This window comes from Periplaneta americana, chromosome 1, assembly GCF_040183065.1.
Source record: "Periplaneta americana isolate PAMFEO1 chromosome 1, P.americana_PAMFEO1_priV1, whole genome shotgun sequence".
In the NCBI taxonomy this organism is placed as follows: Eukaryota; Metazoa; Arthropoda; class Insecta; order Blattodea; family Blattidae; genus Periplaneta; species Periplaneta americana.
Window position 1 is genome coordinate 101,550,425 of NC_091117.1, and position 12,076 is coordinate 101,562,500.

At 36.8% G+C, this 12,076-nt stretch overlaps 1 protein-coding gene across 2 annotated transcripts in view; it reads left to right on the forward strand.

Annotated features, from left to right (window-relative positions):
* Positions 1–12,076, forward strand: part of LOC138698854 (vesicle-trafficking protein SEC22a-like) — a 71,747-nt gene that overhangs the window by 31,553 nt on the left and 28,118 nt on the right. For both annotated transcript variants that reach the window (XM_069825069.1, XM_069825073.1), the window contains exon 4: positions 9,071–9,195. In XM_069825069.1, the coding sequence (XP_069681170.1) occupies positions 9,071–9,195 (125 nt within the window). The remainder of the gene's footprint in view (positions 1–9,070; positions 9,196–12,076) is intronic.

Sequence of the window (12,076 nt, forward strand, 5' to 3'; positions counted from 1 at the left end):
ATATAATGATCTAGGCTATGCTTTACGTTCCTAAAAGGTAAACGAAACTCGGAAACACTCCTGTTCTTAATTAAGTAAATTCTAAATTGATCTTGTCCCTTCGAAAATGTTTATCCTACTTACCCTGAAACTTCGCCACTGTATATATACTTTATATTCCGAAGTGATATAGTGTTAAAAGTTGTGTAATCAAGATGTATAAGATGAAACATTAATATTATCGAACATTATAATAAATATCGTAACAATTAAACTAATGTTATTTACCAGTTGCAGTGTAGAACTCGTAGATAAACTAAAAATAAAGTTTAGATGTCAGTTGAGTTTCAAGAGAACTTAATAATTTGAAATATTATATATATTCTTTCACATGTTAATTAATTAGTCAACAAGGTAACCTAGTTAATTAACACGTGTAAATTATATATATATGTATATATATATATATATATATATATATATATATATATATATATATAATATTCCGAAGTGTTATAGTGTTAAAAGTTGTGTATTTCATTTTTTTTTTTCATTTCATTTATTAATTTCCATAGATCTTACATTAGCAATGAAGCTTTAAGATGTGGAACAAGTCAAAATTTTACAAGATTACAATTACAATTTTTACAAATTTTTTACAATTTTTACAATTTTTTACAATATTATGGTGATATGTGAGATGAGGTGAGGCCTGAGGATTCGCCAAAAGATTACCTGGCATTTACCTTATGGTTGGGGAAAACCTGGGAAAAACCCAATCAGGTAATCAGACCAAACGGGAGTGAAATGAAGTGAGGTCAAGGACTCGCCATAGACCATCCGGCATCAGTTCCACGGCTGGGGAAAACCTTGGAAGAAACCAATCAATGAGACCAAATGGAGGATCCAACCCAAGCCCGAGCGTAGCTCCGGATCAGCAGGCCAGCGAGTTTGCCGACTGAGCTACATTAATGGCTCTATTAAAAAATATACAGTACATGGCCAATCAGTTTATTAAATTTATAAACGCAAATGATTATTCATCAGTTGAGCTATAAAATATAATACATAACAAGTAAGTTAATTCAATTTAAGTCATAAACAATTCAATCAGTTGAGATATAAAGAAATTGATAATACATATCGTGTAAATTACTTCAAATTACAAACATAAACAATTCATCAGTAGAGCTATGCAGATTACTATTCAATTTAAAGCATATACAATTCATCAGCCAAACTATACAAACATATACAATACAAAGTAAACAGATTAATTCAATTTACAAGTATACTTTCGTTTAGCTATACAAATTTGTACAATTCATATCAAGTAGATTAATTCAATTTATAATCATACACAATTCTTCAATTGAGACTACTGTTATAGAGAGACTACTTTTCTGTAATGAAGGTGTATAATAATTTGAATTTAAACAGTGAGATACAGCTGTACCCCATGCATATAACCATGCCACAAAAAAGAATGCACCTAAGAAGAATTAATGAAATTAAACTTCGATAAACAAGTCAATTGTCTGACCACAATTTGAAATACACTTTACAGTAAAGTAGTGCACAGAAGTAACTCCAAACATCGAGAAATTGGTCCGGGAGAAAAGAGAGAAAAACTCGCATACCAAGTGGGGATACTATGGATTAACAATTACAAAGCTCGTGATACCTTCTGTATCTGTATCTTTGAATTAAATACATACTATAATATTTTGATATCATTACAATTTTGTGATATGAAGATCATTATTAATATATGGAATATTTTGTTAAATTTAACTCCTCTTTTGGTTAATACTAGTTTTAACAGAGCACACCTATTATATTAAGATGCTCTGTGAGAAAAGCTGTAAGTGCTCTCAGCTGAAGTAATATTTCAGTTCTTTTATTGCACGGTCTAGTAATAAATTGTTTCCCATGATTTATACCTGGTGTCCTGATCCAGGTTTTGTAATGTTGAATCTTGGACCACTTTTTAATCGCCTCTCTGACTGAGCACTTAGGTATTCTGAGAGTTGGATCTGGTGCAATATATTTTGTAGCTGCCCCTTGTCTTGCAAGTTCAGTTGTTTTATTTCCCTCAATACCACAATGCCCTGTTACCCAGATGAGTTTAACCTCATTCTGTTCTGCCAGAGTTGAAAGTATATTGAGGAAATTAAGAACTAGTCCTGAAGTAACAGTATGGCTATTTAAAACCATAAAGGCAGTCTGGATATCCGAGAATACAAGAATCTGCTTCCTTCTATAATCTCTTATATTTTCATGAATGCAGTGAATAATCGCGTATATCCCTGTCTGAAAAACTGTGACATGTTTACCCAAGGGAAATCGTAAGCTGACTGTTGGTCTGATGCCATAAACTCCTGATCCAGTTCCTGAGTCTGTCTTTGATCCATCTGTATGCCACATCAAAGACTTCTCAATGATGTATGACTAGGCAAAGTGATAAATTTAATAGACTGTCTGTTGTCAACCAGGTCACACCACCCTTGGACACTGACCGTGTGGTGGTCAACCTGACTGGCAAGACATTGGACCTGAACCAGGTATTGGTTCTAGCTAAAGGACTTAACTTTGCCCTAGCACCTAAGAAACCTCCTGTAAAGGAAATCATAAGCGGAGTGGAACAAGCCATCTACAAACTCCCGGCCGACACTGCGGAAGAGATTCACAGGGACGTCTGCGTGGCCCTCAGAAGGGCCGGTAAAGCCACACCCAACATCACACAGGCAGAACATCAAGCACTCCGCTCGTTACGAGAAGATGAAAGTATTGTGGTACTACTGGCAGATAAAGGAAACGCTTCGATAGTCATGGAGTCCAACACATACAATGAGAAGATCCTGGAACTACTAGCGGATCCATCATACAAGACACTCAGCCGCGATCCCACGAGCTCCATAGAAAGACGCACAACAGCTTTACTAAAGAAGGCCAATCTGCCAGCTGAAGTGACGAAGTCCTGACTCCACATTCCATGAGACCACCTAGACTCTACGGGTTGCCGAAAATCCACAAGAAGGACATTCCACTGAGATCTATTGTCAGCGCCATAGGTTCTCCCACCTACCAGCTGGCCAAATACCTTACCAGTCTTCTGAATCCTCTTGAGGGAAAATGGAGCCACCACGTCAAGAATTCAGCAGAGTTTATCAAGACTACAAAGCATCAGAACAAATCCGTCTGATATTCTGGTGAGTTTTGATGTTGTGTCCCTCTTCAGTAGAGTCCCATCAAGGAAATGTTGGAGTTATTAAGACCTCACTTCCTGCCTGAGGTCATTGGACTTTTTAACCATACACTCAGCTCCACTTACTTCATGTACAAAAGGCAGTATTACGAGCAATCCGACAGTGTAGCCCTGGGCTCACCTCTGTCACCAGCCATAACCAATTTGTACATGGAAGACTTTGAGCATAGAGCCCTGGAGAACATGCCCCTGAAACCAGCTCACTTCTACCTCTATGTAGATGACACTTTGGTCATTTGGCCTCATGGAGAAGCATAAACTTCAGGAATTCCAAGAATACCTGAACAATATCCACCCGAACATCCAGTTCACGAAAGAGGTGGAAAAAGACGGATGTCTCCCCTTCTTAGACATTCTCATCTCCAGGAAGCCAGATGGCATACTGGGTCACAGCGTATACAGGAAACCTACACATACCGATCTATATCTGAATGGACGCAGCCACCACCACCCGGCACAGAAACGAACGGTCCTGTCGACTCTTCTGCACAGGGCAAGAGATTTCAGACATAGAGAGTCTCCCTTCTGAGATCCGTCACTTACGTAAGACGTTCCAACAGAACAACTTCGGCAACAAGGAAATCGGTTTGGCCCTCAGAAGGGCCTTTTCGGACAAACCACCCACCGAGGAACAAGAGGAGACGAAGGGCTTGGCATACATTCCGTTCTATGGCCCCATCTCAGGCAAGATTGGCAGACTGCTAAGAAAACACGGGATTAAGACCATCCATAAGCTGCCCACAAAGATCCAGAACTTGCTGAGACCAGTGAAGGACGACCTTGGTCTTGGGACACCTGGTGTCTACAAAATACCTTGTGAGTGTGGAAAATGCTACATTGGGCAGATGGGACACACCATTATGGAATGCTGCAAGGAACATCAACGCAGCATAAGACTGCAGTAGCCCAACATAGCCTAGAAACTGGTCACAAGATAGATTTTGGCGCCACCACCATGTTGGACAAGACATCAGGTTACTGGGACTTGGTTATCAAGGAAGCCATCGAAATCCAGCTAGATGGCAATAATTTCAACAGAGACGGGGGTCTACAGCTGAGTACAGCATGGAAACCTGCCATCAATACGCTTAGACCAACAGCAGACAGTTGGGACCAGCAAGTAGCTTCTGATTGGCTATCACTTCCACCAACCAGAATGCACCTGGCGGTCGGGACTAGGAACTAGCTCCTGATTGGCCCACAGCTGGAAGCCCTACTATTGCATATATACCGGCTAGACATGGTCCCACATTACTTCATTCCCTGAAGAAGATGCCAGAACTAGCCGTCGAAAGCTTGAAAGCAAATCTCCAACTCACCTGGCTGAGAACCTGAGAAGAGTTATTCTTCTCAATGATGATTCTGAAATTCTTTATGTAATATTGGACAGGATTAATATGGCCTGATCCCATACGTCATACACCATAAATCCCTTGATTTTCAGCAAACCTGACTCTACAGCTGAGAATTTCAGATGCTTAGAATGGTGCATTCTATGGAGAGCCATTCTCGCTTCCTCCATTATTATTGTGTCCAATGGAGTCAAGTTTAAGAGTGCTTCCATAGCTGCAGTGGAAGTCGTTTTCATAGCCTCTGTTATAGTCATACAGACTGTTCTTGAATTCTGCATAGCTTAATTTTAGAGTTATTTTGAAGGACTTTTTTTTTCAATGAAACCAGAGCTCTGTAAGTTATAGATGGTCTGATTACACTATTCTACAAAAAAAAAAATGAAATTCATTTTTCTGGGTATAACATTCTTGATTAATATGGAAATTTACCTCCTGAATTCAAATCTGTAATTAGTTTCTCTGTGTCACGCATAGTTTTCAAGTTATATGCAATTTCATTTTTTAAATAATTTTAGTTTCCACGCTATGTATTTATGTAGGCAAAATATGTAACTATTAATATTTTAGTCACTTACAAAATTATTTACAAACATTTTATGCACTATAAAACAAAAAATAAATACAAGCCTCAATATAATAATTATATTATATGGAAAAACGTATTTAAGGTTAGAAAATATGAACAAAATACACTTTTCCCTAAGAATTTAAATATCTTATCTTTTTCTCCTGTGTTCAATTTTGCAGTCTCTAATAATGTTCCAGCAGTAGTCAGCAAGAATCGCAAGCATCCATTTCCCTTCATACTGCTTTTCCATGGATATTATATCTTTATGGAACCTTTCACCATGTTCGTCGGAGACATCACTGCAGCTCTCAGGAAAATGATATAGATGAGAATCTTGGAAATACACTTTTAAAGACATGTGATATCCTAGATCTCTATATGCATTTATCATTTGTTGAACCAATTGTTCGAAGTCGTTAACTCTTTTTCTTCCCAGAAAATTTTGCGTTACATTCTTTAACAAGCCCACGCTCTTCTTTCTTTTGGTGCAAGGCATTGTTCAAAATCTGAATCCTTCTGAAGTCTCTAATTTGGGGACTCACAAACACGCCCTCTTTTATTTTTGCTGCAGAAAAACGAAGAAACGTTTTTGAAAGGTACATAAATCCTCTTCCAGATGTGTTCATGGCCTTAACAAATTGTTTAATAAGGCCTAGCATGATTAGGCTGTATTTTGAGGCATCTATAAAAGTCTCCACTCCTGTGGCTCGTATTTGAAGTTCAAAGTATTCATTAAGTCACAAACATCATTGCAGAATGTCATTATGAGTTGAATTGTGCATATGCAGAAACAATATTTCATGTAAACAAATAATACTCACTTCTCTAACAAGAATTTCGGGTTAAACTCAAGATTTCTCTCTCTCTCTCTCTCTCTCTCTCTCTCTCTCTCTGTTAGAATCTGTCTATTTTACTTCTATGATTTAGGAGGTTTCTGTGAAAGAGAAATATGTAAAGTTTTACACATTTTATATACCACAGATGTCGGAATATTATGGTTAAAAATGAATATTTACTCACATGATAAGGAATGTCTCCATCATCCAAATAATGCCAGTTTAACTCAATTTTAAATCCTGTGACAACGACTTGCTTATTAACATAAAATTTTACTAGCAACAGGAATGACACAATTTGAAAATGAAAACCAATGAAGAACAAAATTAACTGTAGGCAACTGTTGTTAAGCAAAGTTCACCATCTTTATCACAAACTTAAAATGTAAGTTAAATGAGACGTATATTGTCGTATAACTAAAAATCTGTGCCTGATAGCGAATTTCTGTTTTCAGATTTGAATTTGCCATATAAAAATCCTTTGGAATCACATATTTTCATATAAGAAAAATGACCCTTGTAGAACAGTGTTATTCTGGTATAGATCCAATGAATCATACTACGTCTTAATCCCCATTTTTTCCTGTATGTGCACCTGAAGTTTCAAGAACTGTATTTGCTCGTTATGTTATTCTGTTTAAATGTTGATTACAGTCTACGTTAGAGTCAAAGATCACCCCTAAGTACTTGAATTCCTCAACCATTTTGAGTTTTTCACCTTTAAGAAATAATGGTCCTAATTCCTTCTTATTTCTTTGTCTAGTGAAAGGTACTATGACTGTTTTATGAGGACTGATCTTAAAACCTCTCTCAGCCCATGTTGTCACCTTATTTAGGGCCACTTGCATAAGTTCCCTAATGGTATTCGTGTATTTTTCCCGAACTATGATGGCTGTATAATCAGCATTGCCCGTAATTTCAAATCCTAGATTACTGACTTCTTCCAGTAACCCATTTACTACTAGATTCCACAGTATGGGTGATAAAACACCTCCCTGTGGACGACTTCTCATAACCTTTGCAAATAAATTGCTGGCTATGAGGGTTGTATGTACCATTCTGTCTCTCAACATGGACTCAGTCCACCTGATATAGGTTTCATCTACACTACATTTCTTTGCAGCTGTAGGAATAGCTATGATGAATGTATTATCAAAGGCACCTTCAATATCAATGAAGGCACCAAGTGCCATCTCTTTTGCTTTAATTGTCTTTTCCAGTTTTTGTGCAATCTGAAAAAGTTCAGTCTCTGTTGACCTGCCTTCACTATAGGCATGTTGGTTCTTGTGCAAGGGAAAGGTGTTCAAAGCATCGTCCCTTACATGCCTGTCTACCAATTTCTCAAGAGTTTTGAGTATAAATGACATTAAACTGATAGGCCTTAGGGACTTAGCCAGGGCCAAAAATTTCCCTGGTTTTGGTATAAATACCACCCTTGTATGCCTCCGGTTCATTGGTATGTATCCTAATGCTAAATTGGCCCTTAAAATAAGGATAAATTGTTTAGACATTAGTTCAGTTCCCTGCTGGAGCCTAGAGCTAGGATTCGTATGTAGTAAAAGCTAATATTTTTAGTCTGTATAGTTTATAAACATGCAAGCCATGCCCCCCCACTCCTCATACTTGTCATTCTTATCATTAGTTAGTGCCAAGGGTCTTTAATCCTCTTACCCACCATTTACAAAACAGCGAGGTGTTTAAAAAGCTGCATTGTCTAGCCCTTATGACTTTTCTTGCATTTCGAGTCTTGTCAACCAGGCTTAAAACCTTCTTAACCGGCATCACATCGACTCAGCTATACTCAGCATCATTTTTAACTCTTACTACATATAAATCCTAGCTCTAATGATGGGCATAATTCCATCATGTCCTAGGGATTTATATACAATGATTTATAGTATTAAGTAGTGAACAATAGTTAGTAGAAATAATAATAATAATAATAATAATAATAATAATAATAATAACAATAATAATAATGATTTATTTTTAGCTGGCAGAGTTAAGGCCGTAAGGCCTTCTCTTCCACTCAACCAGCAAAAAGTATACATACATATGTATCAACTTACAAAGAATTCAACAATTTGATTTAGATAAGAGCTACATGTATACAAGAGTTATTTACGAATTAAACAACAAAATACTATGAACTATTAATTAAACACTGAAATACAAACTATGTAGCAGAATTAAGCTAAAATACATAGAATATTAAGATATTCCAAATAATGTTAGATAATAGAAAGAGATTATTATGAGACAATTTTGAAAATACAGCAGTATCAGGATGCATGTCTAAAGGAAGGAGTAACAATGTAGACAGTGATAGTTTAAGTCAGTATGATTGGAGTGAAATGCTAAGAAGGTTATCTTTTAAGCTGTTTCTAAAAGTGTTTGTCTTGCAGCCCCTAATACTTTGTGACAGGGAATTCCATTGTCGCGAGGTGGATACTGTAAAAGATGATGAATAATGAGATGTTCTATGAAGAGGTATACTTAACGCGCCATAGATAAGTGATCTGGTATTTACATCATGGTTAGAGTATAGATAAGAGAAACGAGATGAAAGATAATTTGGTGTTGAAGTGTGCAGAATTCGAAAGAGCAATGACAAGGAGTGTAAAGTTCTACGTACTTTAAGTCGGAGCCACGAAAGACTTGCGAAGGACGGTGATATGTGATCGTATCATCGGATGTTGCATACGTATCTGACGCACATATTCTGAACTCGCTGTAACTTGACTGACAGTTCAGAACTTAGGTCACTTAACAAAAGTCACAATAATCGAAATGCGGCATTACTAGGGTTTGTACTAGGGTAAGTTTTAGTTGCTGGGGCAAGAAGTTTCTTAAGCGACTCAAACAGTGAATGGAGGAACAGATTTTTTTTATTGTTTCTTAAACTTGAAAATTCCAATTTAGAAATGGCGACAAGTTAAAGACGACTATAATTGAAGCTCCTCTGTAGCTGTTTTCTGTTTATCCCATGGATCTGATGGTAGAAAAACAGTGTTTCCTGTGATACATTTACTGAGAGAGAATTTTCTACTGTTTCTTTTTTGTTCAGTTGGCCCACCACCAAAGTTGGAACCATTGGCATGGTATGCAATTGTAGCAGCTGTATTTTCTGTGCTACTTGCGCTTGTTGGGTTCTATCGGAGTCTTTCTGCACTGAGTGAATCACATTTAGAGGTGAGTATGGTTTATTGTGAGAAATATAGTGATTATGATATATTAACCGATTTCTTCCTAACATCTGTGCATTATTATTCCTACCACACACACACACACACACACACACACACACGCACACACACACACACACGCACACACACACACACACACACACATGATAAAATAAAAAAAACACACAGTTTTCTGTGGTCAGCTTAGTGCTAATACAATGGATGATAGACTTATCAGGAGAATTGTCACATGTGATGAAAACTGGGTGTATTGCTCAAAACAGTGGCTTGATCCCTGTCAACCTACCAAAGTCGTAATTAAAATTGGTTCAGCCCCAAAGTAATGTCATGTCTGGTGGAATTTTGAAGATGTGATTCACTGGAATTTTTTTTCCAAACAGATGTGCATGATGCGGATTTTTATTCTTAACAGCTAGAACGAGTTCATGAAGTTTTGAGAGAGAGGTATCCGGCATTAGTTAATCAAAATACAGTTCTCTTGCAAAAGGACACTCGAATAACCATGGAAAAAATCCAGGAATTGGGAGGACTCGAACTGCTGCCACACCTGGCATATAGACCTGATCTTGCTCTTTCACATTACCATCTGTTTCGAGCCATGACTTGCTTCCTGCAATGAAGAAATTTCAATAATTTTGAAGCTGTTAAAGTGGGAATCCCAAATTCTTCGCATAAAAACCAGAAACTGGTACTTTCACAGGATAAAAAACCCTGCTGGAAGGTGGCTGAAGATCATATTATGATTTTATGGTTTTTACTTTGAAGATTAGATTAATTTCTTATCACAGCACACTCCAACTAAAGTTTTGCTTCAAAACCGACATTGCTTATGAGACACTGTTTCTAACTTTTGGTCAAAAAAAAAAAAAAAAAAAACCTATCAAATACACAAATAAAATATTCTCGGATTGTAATATGTTGTATGTAATTGGTTTTGCACTTACTAACGAATCCAGAGAAAAAACAGTTACACAAAAATGATGTCAAAGTTTATAAAGAAAGAAACATACATTAAATTAGAAAAATATGCTTAATAAAGAAGATATCAAATGATAGACAACATTAAGATACATTAATCATATGCAGAGACAAAGAGGAAGGCAGAAAATAGGGAAGATGGAATAATGCTGGGTTTGCAGTGAAAGTCTTGCCCTTGGACAGTACACTATGAATGAATGAATATCAACCAACCACTCTTAACACGGGTTGTGATGATCTAATGAAAAGAAAACTGAAAAAAGAGTACTGGTTGTATTTAGATAATTGGTACACATCTCCTAAGTGGTCGATTTATTGAATTACCAAAATACTGTATTGTGGGGGACTGTCTGAGAGAACAAAAGCCCATACCTAATGTCAAGATGACAGAACTAAAATCTGCAAGGTTCAGATGAATCAATGATGTCATATGTGGCGGAATTACGTCACTTAGCTAAATCATGTAATTTTGGAGAATGTTTAGGCATACTTATAAGAGATCAATTGGTATATGAAATGCGAGCTAAAATTACACAGACAAGGTTGTTAGGTATTAAAGATCTTACCTTGCAGTAAGCTATTACCGAAATTTCAATGGCCGAAAAAGCAGCTTCGTGTTCTCATGACATAAAAGGAATTAGTGTTAATAGAACCACGGATTTCCAATTTCTCAAGAAGGGTTCTAAGGAAACTTCAGATAGTGGTACTTCATTGTGTTTTAGCTGTGGAGTGCAGCACTTCCGTATAAATTGTCCATTTAGATAATCCGTTTGTCAGCCTGTATTTCAAGTACAAAATTATCTGCTGAAATTACTCGCATTGATAACTTCGATTCTATCAATTTAGTTACTATCATTAGGAAATATATAACATATTGCTCAACAATCGAATAATCAGCTTTGAAGTGAATTCTGGATCAAGATATATAGGATGTCTGACTGAAGCTCTTCAGAAATTGTTTTAGGCATTGTGCACAATACGACTAGGGGTGGAGACACAATACTTTTTGTTGTTGAAATTCTCTAACTCGCAGTGTTTGTATTTTAGTTTAAGTAATGATTGAGAACAGATAAAATAATAAATAGACATAGGTTCGATGGACTGATTGATATATTAATTCATACAATGTGTCCGATTACAGAAACAAACATTTATAATATGATGATCTCTCGAAGATAGTTCATGGCTCTTACTGTATCTAGAGTGATGTGTTCGTGTGAATGTTTCGACTGTTTGAGAGGATTCGATATCCGGTCCTTCCTTTCGTACTTTTTAATTTCGAGCTTCGATTTCAGGTGATACTACTGTTATGCCCCAGGGCTAAAGAACACCCTGTAGCATGATTTTCTGTGGAGTATTAAATTTGAAACAGGAATAGTGTCACCAGAATACACGGTCTTAAGATGCTTAGGCAGCGGTATAGAGTCTTGTCAGGCGTGTGGTAAATCACTGCCTACAATGAAAGTATTCTTATGCCTCAGATCATTGCTGGACTAATCCCATTGGTCCAGTAGGATAAAGCATGCATTTTAATTGGTTAAAATTATATCACACATTGTTCGAACTCTTTTCTTGCGTGCAGTCTCATTATAGCGACTTATCACTATAATGCACTGAATCAAATTAAATGTAAGAAATGTTTGATTAAGACGACATTTGTAAGTACGTGAAATCAAAAGTGCTTTTAAGCCCATCTCACCTGGTGGATGGCTTGGTCTGTACCCCGGGCGGGAAACGGATAACGAAACATAAAAAATGTTGGTGAGGAGTTGAGGCAGTTAGTGAAGACTGGCAGAGAGGGTGAATTTGAGAGTCTTGGAAGCGGCATGACGTCATCCAATGAAATACCTTGTAAGTAGCTTTGTTTTGTAAATACATAATAAATCAGG